The 19,367-nt window shown below is 40.8% G+C and overlaps 3 protein-coding genes across 3 annotated transcripts; 2 read left to right on the top strand and 1 right to left on the bottom strand.

The window, feature by feature from the left end:
• The first annotated feature begins 210 nt into the window (after positions 1-210).
• LOC105393871 lies at positions 211-1,351 on the top strand. Its single transcript, XM_011565689.3, has 2 exons — positions 211-575; positions 1,072-1,351. The coding sequence occupies exons 1-2, from the start codon at positions 511-513 to the stop codon at positions 1,325-1,327; spliced, it is 321 nt and encodes a 106-aa protein (XP_011563991.1). The 5' UTR covers positions 211-510; the 3' UTR covers positions 1,328-1,351.
• A 2,290-nt stretch (positions 1,352-3,641) lies between these two features.
• On the bottom strand, positions 3,642-10,890 carry LOC119691012. Its single transcript, XM_048630382.1, has 8 exons — positions 10,796-10,890; positions 10,297-10,441; positions 9,660-9,793; positions 9,173-9,262; positions 8,918-9,003; positions 8,389-8,522; positions 7,842-8,020; positions 3,642-4,073 (listed from the first exon to the last, which is right to left on the bottom strand). The coding sequence occupies exons 1-8, from the start codon at positions 10,867-10,869 to the stop codon at positions 3,923-3,925; spliced, it is 993 nt and encodes a 330-aa protein (XP_048486339.1). The 5' UTR covers positions 10,870-10,890; the 3' UTR covers positions 3,642-3,922.
• Positions 10,891-15,836: 4,946 nt separating this feature from the next.
• On the top strand, positions 15,837-18,515 carry LOC125490615. Its single transcript, XM_048630430.1, has 3 exons — positions 15,837-16,049; positions 16,155-16,271; positions 16,364-18,515. The coding sequence occupies exons 1-3, from the start codon at positions 16,014-16,016 to the stop codon at positions 18,473-18,475; spliced, it is 2,265 nt and encodes a 754-aa protein (XP_048486387.1). The 5' UTR covers positions 15,837-16,013; the 3' UTR covers positions 18,476-18,515.
• Positions 18,516-19,367: the final 852 nt, after the last annotated feature.

Here is a 19,367-nt window from a genome sequence, read left to right as displayed (position 1 = left end):
TAGGTACGTACGATATCTACTTACTTTACCGGTTACGTAGGCAGATCGTAGGATTGAAAATAAGAACTTTTTCGAACATGATTCAAACCTAACGTCCGATAGATTGGTATGTATTCTTTGTATTTAAGTATTCAAAAAAACACAAAAAAAACAACAACAAATAAAATTAATGTTCATTCTTATCAGCCCGAGAGAAATCTCGCTGGCCAGTCACAGAGTCAACGCTATCGGACGAGGTCGAAGTGTTCGACCTATTTACTATTTCGCTATAGACATAATAAACCGACCTGCTTGGCTGAATGACGCGTGTGCATTGTTTTCGTGCGAAATTTAAAAAGTAAATCTTGGATTTTGATTGGTTGTTGAATTTGGCGGGAAAGTGTGTTTTATCGATGTTTGGAATGTTATAAGTTTTTGTTTTAAAACTTTGTGAAGTTTACGTCTTTGGATAAGGTGTTATCAGAAGAGTGTGGTGTGGGTGTTATCTAAGTTAAACACCTAAACCCTACGATGGATGCAGAAAGACAGCCTCTTCTATACCCTGGGACAGGGGAAACTAGGAATCGACGATACAGGTAATTAGGCAATGAAGTTTTAAGTTAGGTAGGTAGGTACTTATCCATTATTACCCAGTTTCTTTCTCACCAATGGATGAAATTAAATCGTATCTTTAGCTTCAATTTCTCCATAGTCGGTTATCTAACCGACCAGGGATGGTTCATCAATTAAACGTCTTCTCCATATAAAATTCATGACAGATGTGTCAAAAGTCAACCACTAATACCTGGTTACCAAATGGCAAGCGCTCCCGGGGACGCCCTGTCCAAACATGGCACCGAAGCGTCGAAAACGAGCTGCGAGCCGCTGGACTAAGCTGGAGCGAGGCCAAAAGTACAGCCGAAGATAGGCAGAAGGCCGAAGAAGAAGAAGGCGGACGTTAGTGGAGACCCTCTGCACCTCTGGGGTGCCATAGGACTGCAACAACAACAATACCTGGTTATGCTCTAACCGACTATGGAGAAATTGGCACTTAGTCTTCAAAATATATTAAAATCCAAACCTCTTTTCCAGAGCACTATCCTACGAAGAAGTACAATCGGCGCGTCAAGAAGTCCACTGGCGAAGGAGTCGCTGCCTCCTCCAGTTCTTATTCTGGGGAGTCATGGCCATGTGCCTGGCCACCATCATCTTCATTCTGGCCACATCGACCTGCCATGACACGGAGTCTAGGGTTGTCACTGCGGTGCCCCCGGTCCATATGACGTTTGCGCCGCTGATCACGCATGGGAAAGCCCTGAATGATATTTATGAGTCGTATGCTATGTAGGTGGATGACAGGGATAAAAATGAGGGTGCTATAAGTTTTATTTAAGATACCTATAGGTACCTTATATGATATGGGTAAGTATACTAAGTATGTGTTGGCCGGGATAGGCGGCAAAGCGGGATGGAAAGATTTCATTCCTTTTTTATGCAAGTTTTATATTTTTTAAACTTTAGAGCGCCTATCTGTTTTGTCTATTAAGATTTTTATATTACCCGTATATAGTTTGAACCCAGTATCAAATAAGAAAGTAAATAACTGTTTGTTGAGTTGCCTAATAACTTATGTATGATCTTTGTATGTAAACAATGTAGCATCGAGATGCTTGTGTCGTCTATAATTAAGTTAGCGCGGTGATAAAGACATTATCATGCATAAATAGTCGTTGACCTATTGGTCGCTAAAAGTAAAGATTTATAATATATATTTAAGTAAGTAATGAAGGTACTTACCGAGATAACTACAGCTTGGGGCAAAAAACCTGACCCCTCACTGAGTGACAATGCTATGAGACTGGTTGAAAGTAATATCAATTAACATTCAAATAAAAAATAAAGACCCTATTGTCACGTATATTTTGGTTAATTCAGAGTTTCTAAAGTAAATTCATAGTGAATTTTGGAAAAGGAAACGGGACTAGCTAAGTCCCGTTTTAAAACATAGCGGTCACTAGTACCTACATATACGCATACTTATATTGAGTCAATTCAATATGCATTTTTATGTCATCGTAATCATAGGTGACATTGTAATGACCGTTGAATGTTCTTTAGAAATAGGAATAACTAGTTTGCATAGCTTCAACTTTTTTGTGCCAAAATGTTTGGTTCCCAACTAAAGGTCAGGCAAGATTTTTGACTCTAGAATGGAAAAATCTAATAGGTGACAGTATCTGGCTTATATAGGTTTTTTTCCAGGATATAACTATTTGTTTTTTTCGTTCTAGATACTTACTAAAAAGCCGCCAGACAAGATTGGACTAAGCATGGAAAAATCCTTTAGATTAATAAATTACCTAGTTATAGTTTTTTTCTAGTGTGACCTATAGGATTTTTCCAGACTATACAAGTATGACCTATAGGATTTTTCCAGACTATGCGAGTGTGACGTGTGACCTATAGTTTTTTTTCCAGACTATAGTAGTGTGACCTATAGGTTTTTTCCAGACTACTATATGACTGGGACCTATAGGATTTTTCCAGACTCTAGAAATGTGATCTATAGGTTTTTTCAGTCACCAGCTGGGCTCACTTTTGTTTAAAGACCTTAGGTACCTACCTTCATTATTGTATCGTTGTTCTCGGGATGGGATGTGTCGGATGGCGATATCTTGTTAATTGACATACAATGATAAAGTGAAAATAGTTTACTTTTTTATGTAATTATAATATAACAATATTTACATTTCTTACAACAATAATAATCTTCGAGTTTTTATTTATTCTATGTTCTCAAAAAATATAAATTTATAGGAACGAGAGAGCTAAGTACATTTACATTGAATACATTTTTTATATTATATATGAACAAAAAGTAAATAATATTATACAATACAATGTAAGTAATATAGAATTTCTGAAATGGGTACTTACTACTTTATTTTATGGCTGCTCGTTGAAATATTTAGGTTACACATAAGTTTTAGTTCAGCTCTCATGATTCAGAGACCCGATTACATTGATACAGATTTCACTCTGCATGCTTATTTAAAATATTGTACTTACATATAAGTTAAGTTTTGGTTTTTAGGGTTCCGTAGCCAAAATGGCAAAAACGGAACCCTTATAGTTTCGTCATGTCCGTCTGTCCGTCTGTCCGTCTGTCCGTCTGTCACAGCCGATTTACTCGGAAACTATAAGTACTACAGTGATGAAATTTGATGGGAATATGTGTTGTATGAACCGCTACAAAAATATGACACTAAATAGTAAAAAAAAGAATTGGGGGTGGGGCCCCCCATACATGTAACTGAGGGATGAAATTTTTTTTTTCGATGTACATACCCGTGTGGGGTATCAATGGAAAGGTCTTTTAAAATGATATAAAGTTTTCTAAAAAACATTTTTCTTAAAGTGAACGGTTTTTGAGATATCAGCTCTCAAAGTCGTAAAAAGTATGTCCCCCCCCCTCTATTTTTATAACTACGGGGTATAAAATTCTAAAAAAAATAGAGGTGATGCATGCTAATTAACTCTTTCAACGATTTTTGGTTTAATCAAAGTATCTCTTATAGTTTTAGAGATAGGTTGATTTAACTGTAATTTTGCTGCTACGGAACCCTTTGTGCGCGAGCCCGACTCGCACTTGGCCGGTTTTTTATTTATAAATCTCACGCAAATTGTATTAAGTATAGAAATATTTAAAGGAAAAAACACCCAGTCAAAGGCTTGGCACCCGAGACAGAAGGCTATTTCAATACACTTCTGTTTTTTTATGGTACAGTTATTGAATCTCTAGTCTACCGAAGATAAGAAAGTAATTTTAGTAGATAACATTTTAACAAAACGTAACTATCCGTCATAGATAAATAAATCAAATGATACTGGCAGTAAACAACAATAGAATGAACGCACCATAGACAAATTGTAAAACACCTTGTCACACAAGCAGTCGACATACCGCATCCGGTATAGAATATAGCGCGTATAGAACCACCTCTTCCGAGGCCCGCGATTGGTTGTTCTGTGTCGACGTCATTGTGATTAGTTCTTCTACTGTTTCCTCTATGATCTTGCGGCGGCGCGGGAAGCTGGGGAAGAGGTTAGGTTGTATATTAAACGTATTTTTTTATATGAGTTAAGACATTTAGCCCCAATTTCACCATAGGCTGTTAGATTATTAACCCCCTCTGTTAAATTGTAATGTCATCAATTATACGTCATCTGCATATTAAATTATTGACAGATGTGTCAAAAGTCAACAACTAATCACTTGTTATGACGTAACAGAGCATGGTGAATCTGGGGCTTATCTAACTATTATGGTATTGGAGTTAACGTTGAATACGAAATGATTATGGCCTTAATGGTAAATGGCCATAATCATTTCGAATCCAAATTCCTTTTATGGAAAAGTAGAGACACGTAAAATAAAACGTTGTCAAATAAATATCTTATTTATCAATGAAATATCGGCTCAAATAGACTTACTCATGTTGAGATATCCCCATTATTATTATAAACTCTCTCTCTCTCTCTCTCTCAGCCTTCCGTAGTCCACTGTTGGACATAGGCCTCTCCTAGCGATCGCCACCCCAAACGGTCACCCGCCATCTGCATCCAGCGGCTTCCCGCTACCTTCCGCAGATCATCAGACCAACGGGTTGGGGGGCGACCGACACGCCGTTTGCCGACACGGGGTCTCCACTCCAGAACCTTTCTACTCCAGCGGTCGTCGGCTCTGCGGGCTACGTGGCCAGCCCATTGCCATTTCAGCGTGCTAATCCTTTTGGCTATGTCGGTAACTTTAGTTCTCCTGCGGATTTCTTCATTACGAATCCTATCACGCAGGGACACGCCTAACATAGCCCTTTCCATAGCACGCTGAGCAACTCTGAGCTTGTGGATAAGCCCTTTGGTGAAGCACCACGTCTCGGCTCCGTAAGTCATCACTGGCAACACGCACTGATTGAAAACTTTTGTTTTCAGACACTGAGGTATATTTTCAGTGAAGATGTGTCGTAATTTCCCGAACGCTGCCCATCCGAGTTGGATTCTACGAGCTACCTCTTTATCGAAGTTGGATTTACCTAATCGGATCACTTGTCCTAGGTAGGGATACTGATCAACAACTTCGATGGTGACACCTCCTACAGTTACGGGCGATGATGAAACATGTTCGTTCGACATGACCTTTGTCTTGTCCATGTTCATTTTCAGCCCAACTTGTTTAGAGGCATCATTGAGGTCTGTGAGCATTTCGCCCAACTCCTCCAGCGTTTCCGCCATAATAACTATGTCATCAGCAAATCGTAGATGAGAGATATATTCGCCATTGACGTTAATGCCCATTCTTTTCCACTCTACAAGCTTAAAAACATCTTCCAGTGCACAGGTGAACAGTTTCGGAGAAATAACATCTCCCTGTCTCACGCCCCTTTGCAACTGGATCGGTTTTGTGCTATGTTCGTGTAATCGAACTGACATTGTGGCAGCATTGTACATACATCTCAACACCTCGATATAGCGATAGTCTATATGGCACCGCTGAAGGGATTGAAGCATCGCCCAGAGCTCAATAGAATCAAAGGCTTTCTCATAGTCCACAAACGCTAGACATAAAGGTAGATTATACTCCTCGGTCTTCTGTATAACCTGCCGAAGCGTGTGTATGTGATCTATGGTACTATAGCCTTTTCGGAACCCGGCTTGTTCGGGTGGCTGGAAGTCGTCGAGTCTTTGCTCGAGACGATTCGTAATAACTCTCGAAAACAGCTTGTACACATGGCTCAGAAGTGCAATGGGTCTATAATTCTTCAATAGGGCTTTGTTGCCTTTCTTGAAGAACAAAGTCACTACACTTCTGCTCCATGCCTCCGGGCTTGTGCCTTCGAGTATGACGGAATTAAACAGCCTCCGAAGTGCTATTAAAATCGGTCTACCGCCGGCTTTCAGAAGTTCTGTCGTTATTCCATCTTCTCCCGGAGCTTTGTTGTTTTTTAGCTGTTTGAGAGCTATACTAATCTCGTCTAGACTGACGTCCGGAATATCTTCGGTATAGTGTCGGGTGAGTGGCGCTCGGCTGTCGTGAGCACCGCTGGTAATAGGGTTTTGTGTTGTGGTGTATAACTGTCCGTAGAATCTCTCAATTTCTCCCAGAATTTCGGGCACTGATGAAACGGTGTTGCCAGTGTCGGTCTTCAGTTGGGTCAACAGAGTCTGCCGAACAGATCGATCTCTAGCAAAGACTTTGGAGCCCTTGTTTTGCTCTATTGCGTCTTGAATGCGCTTGCAATTGTAGCGTCTCATATCGCAACGTCTTGCTTTGGCGATCTGTCTGTTTAGACGTCTGTATTCGACCATATCAACTGAAGACTGCAACCTCATTTCTCTCCGTTCTCTTATGAGACTCAGAGTCCCATCTGAGAGTTTTTGAGGTCCTCGGTTGGTTCGGGACGAAAAATATTTCGATCCTACCTCTCGGACAGTTTCCACAAACCTATTGTTTAAATCGTCAACTGTAACGCAATTCTCTAAACATATCAGGCGGTCGCAAAGCTCAGACTGAAAGCTTTCGGGATCCTGGATTTGAGCAGGAGTAGGACGGAGCGTGGACTTCATTAGACGGGAGCGTTCTATTTTGCAGTTTATATTCAAAGTGCCTCTTACGAGTCGGTGATCGCTGCCGGTCTTAACCCTACTGATCACTGAGACATCATTGAATATGTGCTTCTTATCCGTCAATATGAAGTCGATCTCGTTTTTAGTCTTCCCATCGGGGCTAATCCACGTCCACTTCCTTTGTGGCTTCTTCTTGTAGAAGGAGTTCATCATATAGAGGCCCTCCTTCTCCAAGAAGTCAGCCAGCATTTGCCCACGATGGTTCCTGACTCCAAATCCATGTGACCCCACTTTCGTCTCGCCGCCTTCTTGTTTTCCGAGTTTCGCGTTAAAGTCTCCCATCACCACCGTGAAATGAGTAGTGAACTTACGCAGGGCAGACGATACGTCTTCATACGCAAGTTCGACCTCATCATCGGTGTGCTTAGATGTGGGTGCGTAAACCTGTATGACCTTCATTGAGTATCGTTTAGATATTCTCAGGATGAGGTACGCAACCCGTGTCGACACACTTCCGATTTCAACGATGTTGTTGACGAGGGACTTGTTGACGATGAACCCGACACCCCCTTGGGACAGTTGGTCGCCCTCCCGGTGGTACAGCAAGTTTCCGGACTGGAGAATTTCCGTATCCTCTCCCTCTCGTCGGACTTCGGATAACCCTATAATGTCCCATTTTAACTTGCTGATTTCCTCTTCCAGCTCCTCTATCTTCACGTCTTCCCTCAGTGTCCGTGCGTTATATGTTGCCAGGTGCAAGGGTCGGTTGGGCTGGTAGCCGACTCTCTGCCGGAGATTCTTCGCACCCCCTGCCCCGCCGTTACCGTGACCGCTACCGGAGTCCGGGATAGCGGGGCTGCCGGGGACTGGGGGCCGGGGCTTTGTTTTTTCCATCATTAGGAGGTGTATTTGCCATAATCACCGCGCTTGGCAGGCGTGTTGGTGATTCTCCTTTTTTACGGCGGGAGATCGCCGCCTCTGCTAGGAGAGGAGGTCGGGTCGATTTACCGCCGCCCGACATTCGGCGTTGTCACTCGTTAGCACCACCCAGGGGGCACGTGTAGGGTAACTAGGGTTTGTACCTACGGACGTGAGCGACAAGCCCCCCATATTATAAACACCCATTAATTATTCTTACTAAAACTTTTTGCGGTAATCCTGATAGTCTCTAACTCTACCCAAGTTTAATAAAATTCTGGTAAAAGCTATAAAATAAATCAACCACAAAATCATCTCACCTGTTAATAGTACAACTAGCGGCCCCCAACAGCTCCCTAGAGTGACTAGGCAGGTCTAGATTAGCCGCTAGAGACCTGACGCAAGCCGCCTCGCAGGCCAGCGCCAGCACACACACGCGGGAGCGACTGAGCTGCGTCACGCCGAGACGGAGGAGGGATGACGTGATTTGTGTGTTTATCTGTAAGGGGAAGGGAGGTTTGATGAGTTTATAGGTAGGTAGAAATTACAAAAGTTCAAGAAGAACATTCTGTAACAAATCTCACTCGAAAGATCAAAAAGCCTTCAGAAGTCTCGTCAATGTGTGTTACGCGAAGGGAGCCAATGTAGTCTTTTAGGCATCTTTCTTATCCAAATCACTTACCTAGGATTTTAGAATGGAGATAAAGAACAGGGACGCGTAGCCTGGGACGCCCTCGGCCCTACCCAACCGAAAACCTCGGACAGGTAGGCGGTAGGGGCTGCTTGAGAAACGACGAGGACACAATGTTGTGGCGATCGTAAGGAGCATTGGACTATTATGGGCTGATGATGATGACGATGACATACCTGATTTTCACACAATCGCCTCGAGTTCCTAGTCATCTTCTCGCTAGAAGTAATGAAGGTGACAGAAATGTTTGGACTAGACTTGTCGCGGTCTCGGCTCTCGTCGCTCCAACTTATCGTTCTACCGAAGTTGCCTGGAATGGAAAATTGAAAATATTCAGACTGGTTTTAACAGCATGCGGATTTGATTACGCACGCGGGATTGCCCCGCACGCTTTCATACAAGTATTCATTGCAACGCATCCGCATGCTGTTAAAAACAGCCTCATACAGGATGGTGCAAAAGTAGAACTTATAGGTAGTTAAGTTATAGAGGTCACCACAGTAAGACCTCATATTAAACAACTTATGCATAACACGAAAATTGTTTAGAATGAGCGCTTGAGCCAAGCCATTTGGTTAACTTTTGCAATCCAGTATAATGGGTATAATTTTATCAGTGTACACGACACGACACATTGTGGGATAAACTGTGAATAGCAAAAAATTTTTGTAAAAGCCCATATATTTTTTCTTACAAAAATCTTACCTTCCGGGCTTTTCACTGAATCGGGGCCAAGTTTTTGCTTCACAAAGTCTAGCACTTCAATGTAGGGCAGCCTGTGTTCTCGTACTCTGAAAGAAGTAAACACGATAAAAAAAATCATAGTTCTTCGATGTTTGGGTTGTGTGTTATTTTTAATCCACCTGCCAATAAACTAGCGCTAGGTTCGAGGAGGCATATGTGCTTACAGTAGAGTTAAGGTCTTTGTGTTTTTTTTATATTAAAAAACTATATTCTTACCTATTATCATCCCAGCAGATAGCGCAAAAGTAATTATCTTCATCTAGCAGCACTATCGAAGCACCGCTCAACTCATGAGCTTCCGTTGCACTGAAAATAAAAGATACTGATAAATGTTTTTCCAAATTAAATCAGTACAAGTTTTCATTTACAATAGCTGGAATCACACAGATAACAATAAAAGCTGCAGGAATCGTTCGAGCTAGCTTTAGTGATCGTAACTGATCATTGAAGTTAAGCAACACATGGCTTGGTCACTGATTATATGGTACCGACTTCAAGTAGTTGCTTTCTGTACCCTCATTACCTTCTACACTCCAGGGTACAGGCAGCATGCCCGGCGGCCCACAGCTTGCTTTTGCCGACCGTATCATAATTATATTTGCACACCATGAACACATAACTTAAATTTAACTTAAATATCATAAATGCACAAATGGCGGTCTTATCGCCAAAGCCGATCTCTTCCAGACAACCGTTGCATTACCTCTTACACTCCAGGGTACAGACAGCATGCCCGGCGGCCCACAGCTCGCGGGCCAGCTGCGCTCGTCTCGCGGCGCGGTGCCCGTCGCGGCTGTTGCCGACCGTACCCCACACGCACACGCAGATTGAGGGGTTCTGGAATTAATATAAAATACTTATAGTATTATTAGAACATTGTGAAAAGATGGGATTGGGCAGAAGTGAGGACGTTGAAGAGGGTAGATGTTTGACAGGCGAGGGAAGCTGCTTATGGATTATTAACAGCTAATGTCTTGTGGTAATCGCGCTGCGAAAATGGAGATGGATCGGCCACACTATCAGAGGGGGAGCCGAGAAAATGGCAAGCATCGCTTTCGAGTGGAAACCGCAAACGCGGTCGCCCAGTGCACATAATATAGCGGCGTATAGTTAAAGGCGAGCTGCGAGCGCAAGTCCTGAGCTGGACGGAGGGCAGAGCTGTTGCTGAGGACAGGACGGCGTGGCGCACTCTTGAAAAGGCCCTCTGTACTACCAGGGTAGGTACTTTTGGACAACAACAACTATGTCTCAGTGGTGGTACGGTAGCTATCTCTGGCGCTCCTCGGGAGAGGTCTATGTCTTCCAGTGGATGATTAGCTGATGATGATAGCTGCACGTACCTGGTCGGTGCCAGCTGCCCCGGCGCGCACGGCGGCCATGCGCTGCAGCGACATGGAGCAGCCCGCGGCGCCGCTCGCCTGCCGGGTTGAAGCTGATTGTACGGAGCGGGAGACCACGCAGAACTCGTCGATTAGGACGTCGTATCTGGAAGGGAATAGATGGAGTTAGGAAAGACGTGAGTAGGGACATTACAAAAGAAATAACACACGTTCTAAAATAATAAAAGAGCATCTGCATTGAGCGCATAGCGCCTAGATAGTAGCTTAGCGTAACGTGTATCGCATTGATAAATAATTTCGACCGGTTCTTTTACTAAGCTAGGTGAAGCTGCCAGCCGCCTGCCTGCTCTGGCTCGAGCCTCAGATACCTAGTAAGTATGAAAATGGCACATGAGCTGCCATATGTCGGTAATCTACCGAACTTTGTGGCTAGCATAGGACGCTACACATTCAACGTTACATGGCCAAGATCAACACACAATCTCCCCTCCCCTCTCACCGGCCCCCCGCGGCGACGATGTCGGCGGAGCGGTGCTTGCTGCTCGCCCGCTGCGCCGCCGACACTGCGCACATCTGCCAGAACACGCCCGAGTGTTGTGTTAGTTAGCTATACTGCCATCTATCGGTAGTTTGCTGAACGAAGTGTCTAGGATGTACGTTGTACGCGAGGCACGGGGCCACTGTCACTGCGCATGCGCTCCGGCCTTATAGATACCTAGTAAGTATGAAAATGGCGAACGAACTCAAGCTTTCTCGCTCTATTTGTATGTCTGTCTGTTGCTTTATAATATGTGTGCACAGATACCTTCGATGCAATGCAACATAAAAGATGAAAATTATTCTCCGTGTTTCACTTTACTGCCATCTGCCGGTAATCTTCCGAACTTAATGGCTAGCATAATGACGCTACACACTTAATTCTACATGGTCAAAACTGATACACAATCTTATAACACAATTACATTTCAAAGCCACCTAACAATTTCCAATGGCTCCTAATTTACAAATGAGAGTGTGGCGCCGTCAGGCTTATGTCCTAAATATACGCGCTGTCACGCCATCATTACACATGAATTCCTCCATATCATTAGATTGTATGTCGGTTTTTGCTGTGTAGTAATTAAGATGGTTTATGTCACCACCCCACCCCCCCTTCCCCCCTCACCGACCCCCCGCGGCGACGATGTCGGCGGAGCGGTGCTTGCTGCTCGCCCGCTGCGCCGCCGACACTGCGCACATCTGCCAGAACACGCCCGAGTGTTGCGTCGTTTAGCTTCACTGCCATCTATAGGTTGTCTACTGAACTTAGTGGCTAGGATAGTACCTACGCCACCACAGACAATAAATGTAACCTTATCTATGTATGTATAAAACCAAGTTGGCTAGTTCAAAGCCACCTCACAATTTCTTCATCAATAGCTTTGCATATACGTAATCTACCAATGACAGTGTGGCAGTGTCCGGCTTATGTCCTAAATACCTATATGGATACAATAAATAAATAGCATAATTTCAACGAATGCAAAATTATCTCTTCCTAAGCGCGGTCACGCCATAACACATTAATTCCTACTATCAACTGTTATAAGAATGTATGTTAGTTTAGGTCATGTAGTAATTTACTTATACATAGATGGTTTATTTCCCGCCTCCCCCCTCCCCCCCTCACCTGCCCCCCGCGGCGACGATGTCGGCGGAGCGGTGCTTGCTGCTCGCCCGCTGCGCCGCCGACACTGCGCACATCTGCCAGAACACGCCCGAGTGTTGCGTCGTTTAGCTTCACTGCCATCTATCGGTAGTCTGCTGAACTTTTTGGGCTAGGATAGTACGCCACCACAGACTATGTAACCTAATCTATGTATAAAACAAGTTTGCTAGTTCAAAGCCACCTAGCAACATTCAATGGCTTCTAATCCACAAATAAGAGTGTGGCAGTGATGTAAATAAATATCATAATGTCGACGAATGCATAATATATTTATCGCTTCCTAAGCGCCGCGTCGTCACGCCATAACACACCACCCGTTATAAGAGTGTATGTAGGTTCAAGCCATGAAGTAATTTAGCTGGTTTACTTCACCCCCCCTTCCCCCCCTCACCGGCCCCCCGCGGCGACGATGTCGGCGGAGCGGTGCTTGCTGCACGCCCGCTGCGCCGCCGACACTGCGCACATCTGCCAGAACACGCCCGAGTGTTGACTTATTTAGCTTCACTGCCATCTGTCGGTAGTCTGTGGAACTTAGTGGCTAGGATAGTACGCCATTACTGACACCGAGTTTATGCTTACGAAAACTTCAGAATACAACCAAGTTTGCTAGTTCAAAGCCACCTCATAATATTCAATGGCTTCTAATCTACCAATGACAGTCTGGCAGTGTCCGGCTTATATCCTAAATGTATAGGGCAAAACACCCAGTAACTGACCATGTGCCAGTAACTGACCACCTTCCTCTTCAAGTCCAATAAATAAGAAATATAGCCAAGCAGGGCCATCTAGTGAACATCCAGTCTATTTTGTGGTTCATTGAGAGCATTACTGATACAAAAGATTTTGCCAGCCGCCAACAGATGGATAGTGAGCGATCGAAAAAGTTTAGTTGGCGCGCGAACCGAGTAAATTGCAGTTGTGACTAACGTATTTGTTAAGGTAAGTAAATTTTTTGATCGTAAAGAAGAATGGCGAAACCTGACCCGCTTTGCATAAGTTAGCAGCCACTAACCAAACCTATTTTAAGTTATTGATAAAAATGTCTATTATCAGGGAAAAATATTTAAAAAAATCTAAACCATGGGGTTCTTGAGATATTAGGGTTAAAAAGTAAATTAATTAAATATATTTTTTTCGTTAAATAAGATTTTGATGAATGGTACAAGCACAAATAAGTTTTATAATCTAAATCATGGGATTCCCAATACATAGCGCATCACAAAATGTATTACATGATTTTATTTATGCAAATAATATCATAATTATTTTTGCACATTTCACACTCAGAAACCTATTTTTATAAAGAGACCAATTTCAAAAATTATTTCATTCTATTCAAGTTCCCGTTATCCCGAAGTATTATAAAATACTTTTTATCCAGGAATTCCCACGGCAACACTTTTAAAATCAATTTTTAGCTCGAGGGTAACATCTAGTACAGTAGAAAGACTTGATCTTTCATCACCTATATCTTCGTTCTCCCATGCCTCATAATAATAAAATTAATACCAGTATATGCTGTAGTCACGGACTACACATCAGTGTATGTTTCATCAATGGCCGCTCTGGGTCATGGCGCCATAGAGAAATGGCCATTCTCCTTTTACCATTAAAAAAATTTAAATCAATGAAAGAAAAAATTATACCATATAGATTTAATTATAAAGATTACGTTTTTGATAATATTCAGCTTGTTATTTCCCGTTTGATTGTTTTTAAAGGGGTTGACAGTTACTGGACGACAAAACAGCGATTTTCCAATAACTGACCACCTATGTCGGTTATTGGGATTTTTGGTTGAAGCTGAATTTAGGCAAAATAAGAACGTAATATTAAAGCTCATATGTGCCATTTTCTTGTGTCAAAATATGAGCATTCTATCTTCACTCCTTCCATTTACTGACATAGGTGGTCAGTTATTGGGTAAATTGGTGGTCAGTTACTGGTATTATTATATATGACATATTTTTACAGCTTTCAGCGAGATGAAGAAGCGCCAATATAGCAAAAAAAAGTATAGAAAAGGCAATTCCACTTGTCTGAGACAAACTAGGATCAACAAGACATTCCAAAATAATTCAGGGTGACATTGACATACGAGCACCTTTTAAAATATAGGGAATTCAAACACAAAGTCCAAGTTTGTTCCAGATTCGGTATTAGCTGATGAAGAAGATAAAAACGCTAGTGGAGCATACTATCATCCTAGGATAATGTGGATTCTCCAGGATAAAGACAGATGTCACCATTTTTCCTTAAATATAATCCTTGGAGCAGTCCCTTCAAGAATGCAAGACCAGGAGACAAATGGCTTTCACCATCTCATTCTATGAAAAGATACTCAAATGCTATCTTCAGGACAGCTGAAGGCGTACCTTATCAATGCCAGCGCTTGTGAACCAGATGAAATTGGTTCCCCGAGCTCAAAAGCACTTGGCGAACAAGACCTCAATGACGCTATTAATGATTCAACCTGAATATACGTTACCGACGAAATGCGCCTCCACATTTGTCCAAAGACAAGCAAAACCACTTCAGCAAAATAGGAAAAAGAAAGCATCACTACAATGCCCTCACTCAAGGACCCTCAGCCCGTGCACCAACACGCCCTTCATTGGCATTATGAATGGCCCACGGATTTCAAACAGAACGGTAAAATTGGCACACTAGAAATGGGGCATTCTTCTATAAGTTGTTACCACGACCAACACCCCAGCCATTTGGAACCGATACCACAACTATCCGGAATCCACTGGCAACGCTATACCATCATTGGCGGACACATTAGTCCAGCAGTGGAAAATGCAGAAAGTACAGTGACGCCTCTTCAACGAGGCAAAGATTCCCTGTCACCCTTGCAGAAATGACTACTTGACTTTGGCCAAATACTTACCTACGAAAGCACGTTTCAACAGCATCATAAATATTTCAGTTGAATCCTCAACAAAGTCATTGAAATCCCGTTCGTCAAGGCATCCATCCATCTTTGTATCCTGAAAAACTAACCCCCAATATCTGATTCGGTCATAATTACAATGGCTAGCCTCAATGACTCTTTTAGCCGCACTGAAAGTCTGTGGGTGGGGTTTCAGCAATAATGAAAACCATCTGTTTCTGGTTCTACATCCCTGGAAGGACCGGCGGGAAAAGGGCCTACTTTTCCAGCGGGGAATTTATGTTTTCCCAGGCCGACAATACAATCTGCCACGATTCCTCCTCCTCATCAGTTGATACCGAATATGGAAAAGACCCGCTTTAGCGCTTGGATTCGCTACTTTATATTTAAGAAAATGCTCGTTTCTGGCACCATGAATGCTTCATGGGCCTGTCCCACTGATCCTGGCTTGTTCTGGACAAACAAAATCGCCCTTTCTATGACTTATCTGAAGGTTGAAGGTACATTGGGGCCTCTTAATCTCCCTGAAAGCTGTAAATTTAAAATGCGTGTTCACTATGAGCATGTGTGCTTATTCCTTTGCTTTTAGTATTTAACAAAAATGCATAAACTTGTGTATTTAATAGATAAATGGTTGATTATTAGGATAAAATATCATTAAAATTCTGTACACCAGAGGAAAAGTGTGTTAAGTCCATTTTTTTTTTAAATGACTTAAATGCAGTTCCTTGTCCACAATATTTTCGTTCACCAAATGGTAAAACATGTTATGTCCTATGTAATACCACAAAAAATATCTTGAATATTATAATGTACTAAGTCCCTGTCTAGGCCGGGGCATATCCAATTAAGTCATACTTAAAACATTATGCCACAATGTATTCTATTTTTTCAGACGATTTTTGTATTAAGTCCCACTTAATACAGTTTTCTTCTAAGTATTTTTTTGAAATGGCAACATCACAATGAGAAATTGCGCGCTTTTCTATCAATCAGTGTCAAATGTCAATGTCAAGTCCATGTCATTTCGGCGGTCCGGTCATAAATTCGCGCGTCGATTATTAGTTCGTTTAAGAAGATTTAATGTACAATTTGTTAAAATAACATGTGAAAATGAATACATTTATGCGTGGAAAGAAGTTGGTTGATGTAAGTATGCTCAGACGTAAAGAAATACGAAATAAAACAGTGTACTGTGAAGATTTGTGATGGGTTGATATAGGTACCTAATAGTTGATTTTCATCTTATTTCAGCTTGCTTTATCTAACAATGTTTCAAGCAATGGCCGAAGAGGAGCCTTGGAAAACGTTATACCTACCGGTGACCCGTTGAGCTTGTCAGATACTGTCATAAATATGGAGGTTAAGCAGGTGAGATTCTGTTCTGTTTATGTTAGTAATTGCATGGTAATGTTTATCGTGTCAGATGAGTATCATATAATTTATACAATTGATCTTTTCAGGTTGATCCAGCAAATAACTATTTGCAGACATCACCAAATTCTAGCCCCAGTATTTTGGCTGAACAAAATGTAACTTTGACTGATCAGTATTTTGCATCTACTGATACTGTAGAAGTGACACGAAGTGAACCAAACTGCTGTGATGATTCTAGTGATGGTTCTCGTAGTTATTATTCGGACTCTGACAAAGATCCAATCTTTGTAGTGCCCGAGTCAGAAGAAGATTCAAGTGAAGAAGAAAACTACAATTTATCTGACTCGGAAAATAATAATACAACACCTGTGACACCGAAAAAGTCTCGGAAACGAAAGAGAAATGAAGCTGAATGGAAGTGTAATCAGCGCAAGATTAAACGATGTGCAGGAAAAACTTATATTTCCAAAAATAATAAAGAAGTACCAGCCAAAACCTTAAAATCTCCATGTTTGCTAAAATGCAAAAAAAAATGTTCTCTAAAAATATCTGTAGAGAAGAGGAAAGAAATTTTAGAAAATTTCTATAGAGAAGACTTTGACAATAATATGAAAAGGCTTTTTGTTGCCAATAGAGTGCGGAAGGTTGATTTACAAAGAAGACGTCCCCGTACTGGGGCAAGAAGAAACAGACGTAACTTCACTTTGCAATACACATTTCATGTTGAAGACAAGGAGATTCCTGTGTGTAAAACTTTTTTTTTAAATACGCTATGTATTTCACAAAGTTTTGTAGATGTTGCTCTGATGAAAAAGGTAGAGGGAGGTGGTGTGAGCAGTGACCAAAGAGGTAAACATACTCCTAGCAATAAGCTTGATGACTGTGTACGAAACACTATAAGAAAACATATTGAATCATTCCCTTCTATTGAAAGTCACTATAGCAGAGAACGCACTAACCGTAAATATCTTGGAAATGATTTAAATATTAAAAAGATGTACTCATTATATTTAGAATACTGCAAGCAACTAAAAATTCCTAAAGAAAATGTTGCAAAAGACTGGCTGTATTATGATATATTTAACAAGGAATATAATCTTTCATTTAAGCAACCAGCGAATGATACGTGTGACACATGTGATGAATTTAAGATATCAATTCAACAAAGTGTCTCCTCTGAAAGGGACCTTATTCAAATTGATTATGATAGACACTTGATAGAAAGCCAGCGAAGGTATGATCTAAAATCAGCTGATAAACTATTGTCAAGACAAGATAAGACTAAAAAGGTTGTAATGATAGATTTACAAAAATGCCTACCCACACCATATCTAACCAACTCCCAGATATTTTACTTAAGAAAATTATGGACTCTGAACCTAACCATTTTTGATGCTTCAACTAAAGAGACATATTGTATAATGTGGGATGAGACTACTGGTGCCAGAGGTGGTTGTGAAATTGCATCCTGTTTATATAAGTGGGCTAGAGAAAACTTACTAACTAATGATAAGATAGAAGAACTTACAATATGGTCAGACAACTGTGGAGGCCAAAATAGAAACTACATAATGATTTCATTCTATTTTTGGTTACTCAAACAATGCCCCACTTTAAAAATTATAAACCACAAGTTTCTTCTGAAGGGACACACACATATGGAGGTGGACGTCCAACACTCGGTCATAGAGAGAGCTAAGAAAAAGATAAACAACACTAATAAAGGTATAATGATACCATGGGATTGGCAACAATTTATAAGAAATTGTTCATCACCTAATAATCCCATTGAAGTTTACAATATGGAATTAGAAGACTTTTTAAATTTTAAAACACTTTTCTCGGGTAATGCAGCTCCCCTTGTTATCAGAAAGAAAAATTGCAGCAATGATAACATACTTATCTCTGAAATGGTACACATTCAAGTAAGAGCTACAGATATAGGTACCCTATTTTATAAAACAGATTTCAGTGAAGCTGATTTTAATAGAGCTGAATTCACAAGACACACCAGACGCGGCATTAACTGGCCAGAAGAGATACCGGTATGCAACAGCACTGTCAGGAGAATTTCCACTGCTAAGTTTAAGGACTTACAAGTGGCTTTAAAGTGGGTACCAAGTTGTTTCCATTCTTTTTATAAAAACATACCGCATGGATCTGAAATTGAAGAGTATCCTGAAGAAAATGTGGATTAGTTTGTAAGTTTTCTTTTTAAATAAAAATGTGCTAAAAATATATTTCTAATTTTATTTTAGAACAGTAATATTTAGGTGAATACAATTTTTACTATAGGTTAAGTCCATTGCTTTTAGTAGGTTTGTATAAAAAATTAGGGTAAAGGTGTGTTAAGTCCTCCCCTGCCTCATGTAGCTATTTTATCGAAATTAGCTTAATATATTTAATTTCACCCTTTAATACCACTATAAAAACAGTTTCAATAAATTTAATAAGTTTGAAGAATTTTAAATAAAATAAAATAATTCATATTTTTTTTCTTTATTCTACTCTCCTGTAAGAACAATGCTGAGTGACTTAATATACTTTCTTCCTGGGGTACAGATTTATGCATTAAGCTGATTTATTAATTGAATTCACTTTTCAGTTAAGAAACCTTGAGCAATAGTGATGTGTCACACATTAAAAGAGACCAGAGGATCGGTACTATTACATGAAGTAATCAAATAAATAAATAATAATAAGATTTAATGATAATTAAATTTTTAAACCATTTTAAATTGGTGGTCAGTTACTGGCATCGAGTGTGGTCAGTTACTAGATTTTAGTGGTCAGTTACTGGGAAAATCACTACTTTTTGTTTGCAAAAATATATAAAAATATGTGTAACTTCTATGTGTTTGCTATTTACTCAGGAATGTAGCTCTGTTATTCTAGTTTTTAAAACAAAAATCGGATTTAATAAGCGATAAGAATTGAGCCCGCTACAGACAAATTACTGGAACAACTCCCTTAAGGTGGTCAGTTACTGGGTGTTTTGCCCTAATTATAAATAAATAAATAGCCTAATATCGACGAATGCATATATTTATATTTTCCTAACTTAAGGGCTGTCGCGCCATAACACATTAA

This window comes from Plutella xylostella, chromosome 25 (genome assembly GCF_932276165.1).
Source record: "Plutella xylostella chromosome 25, ilPluXylo3.1, whole genome shotgun sequence".
Lineage (NCBI taxonomy): Eukaryota > Metazoa > Arthropoda > Insecta > Lepidoptera > Plutellidae > Plutella > Plutella xylostella.
Note: the sequence above shows the minus strand (reverse complement) of the source record. Positions and strands in the feature narration are given on the sequence as shown.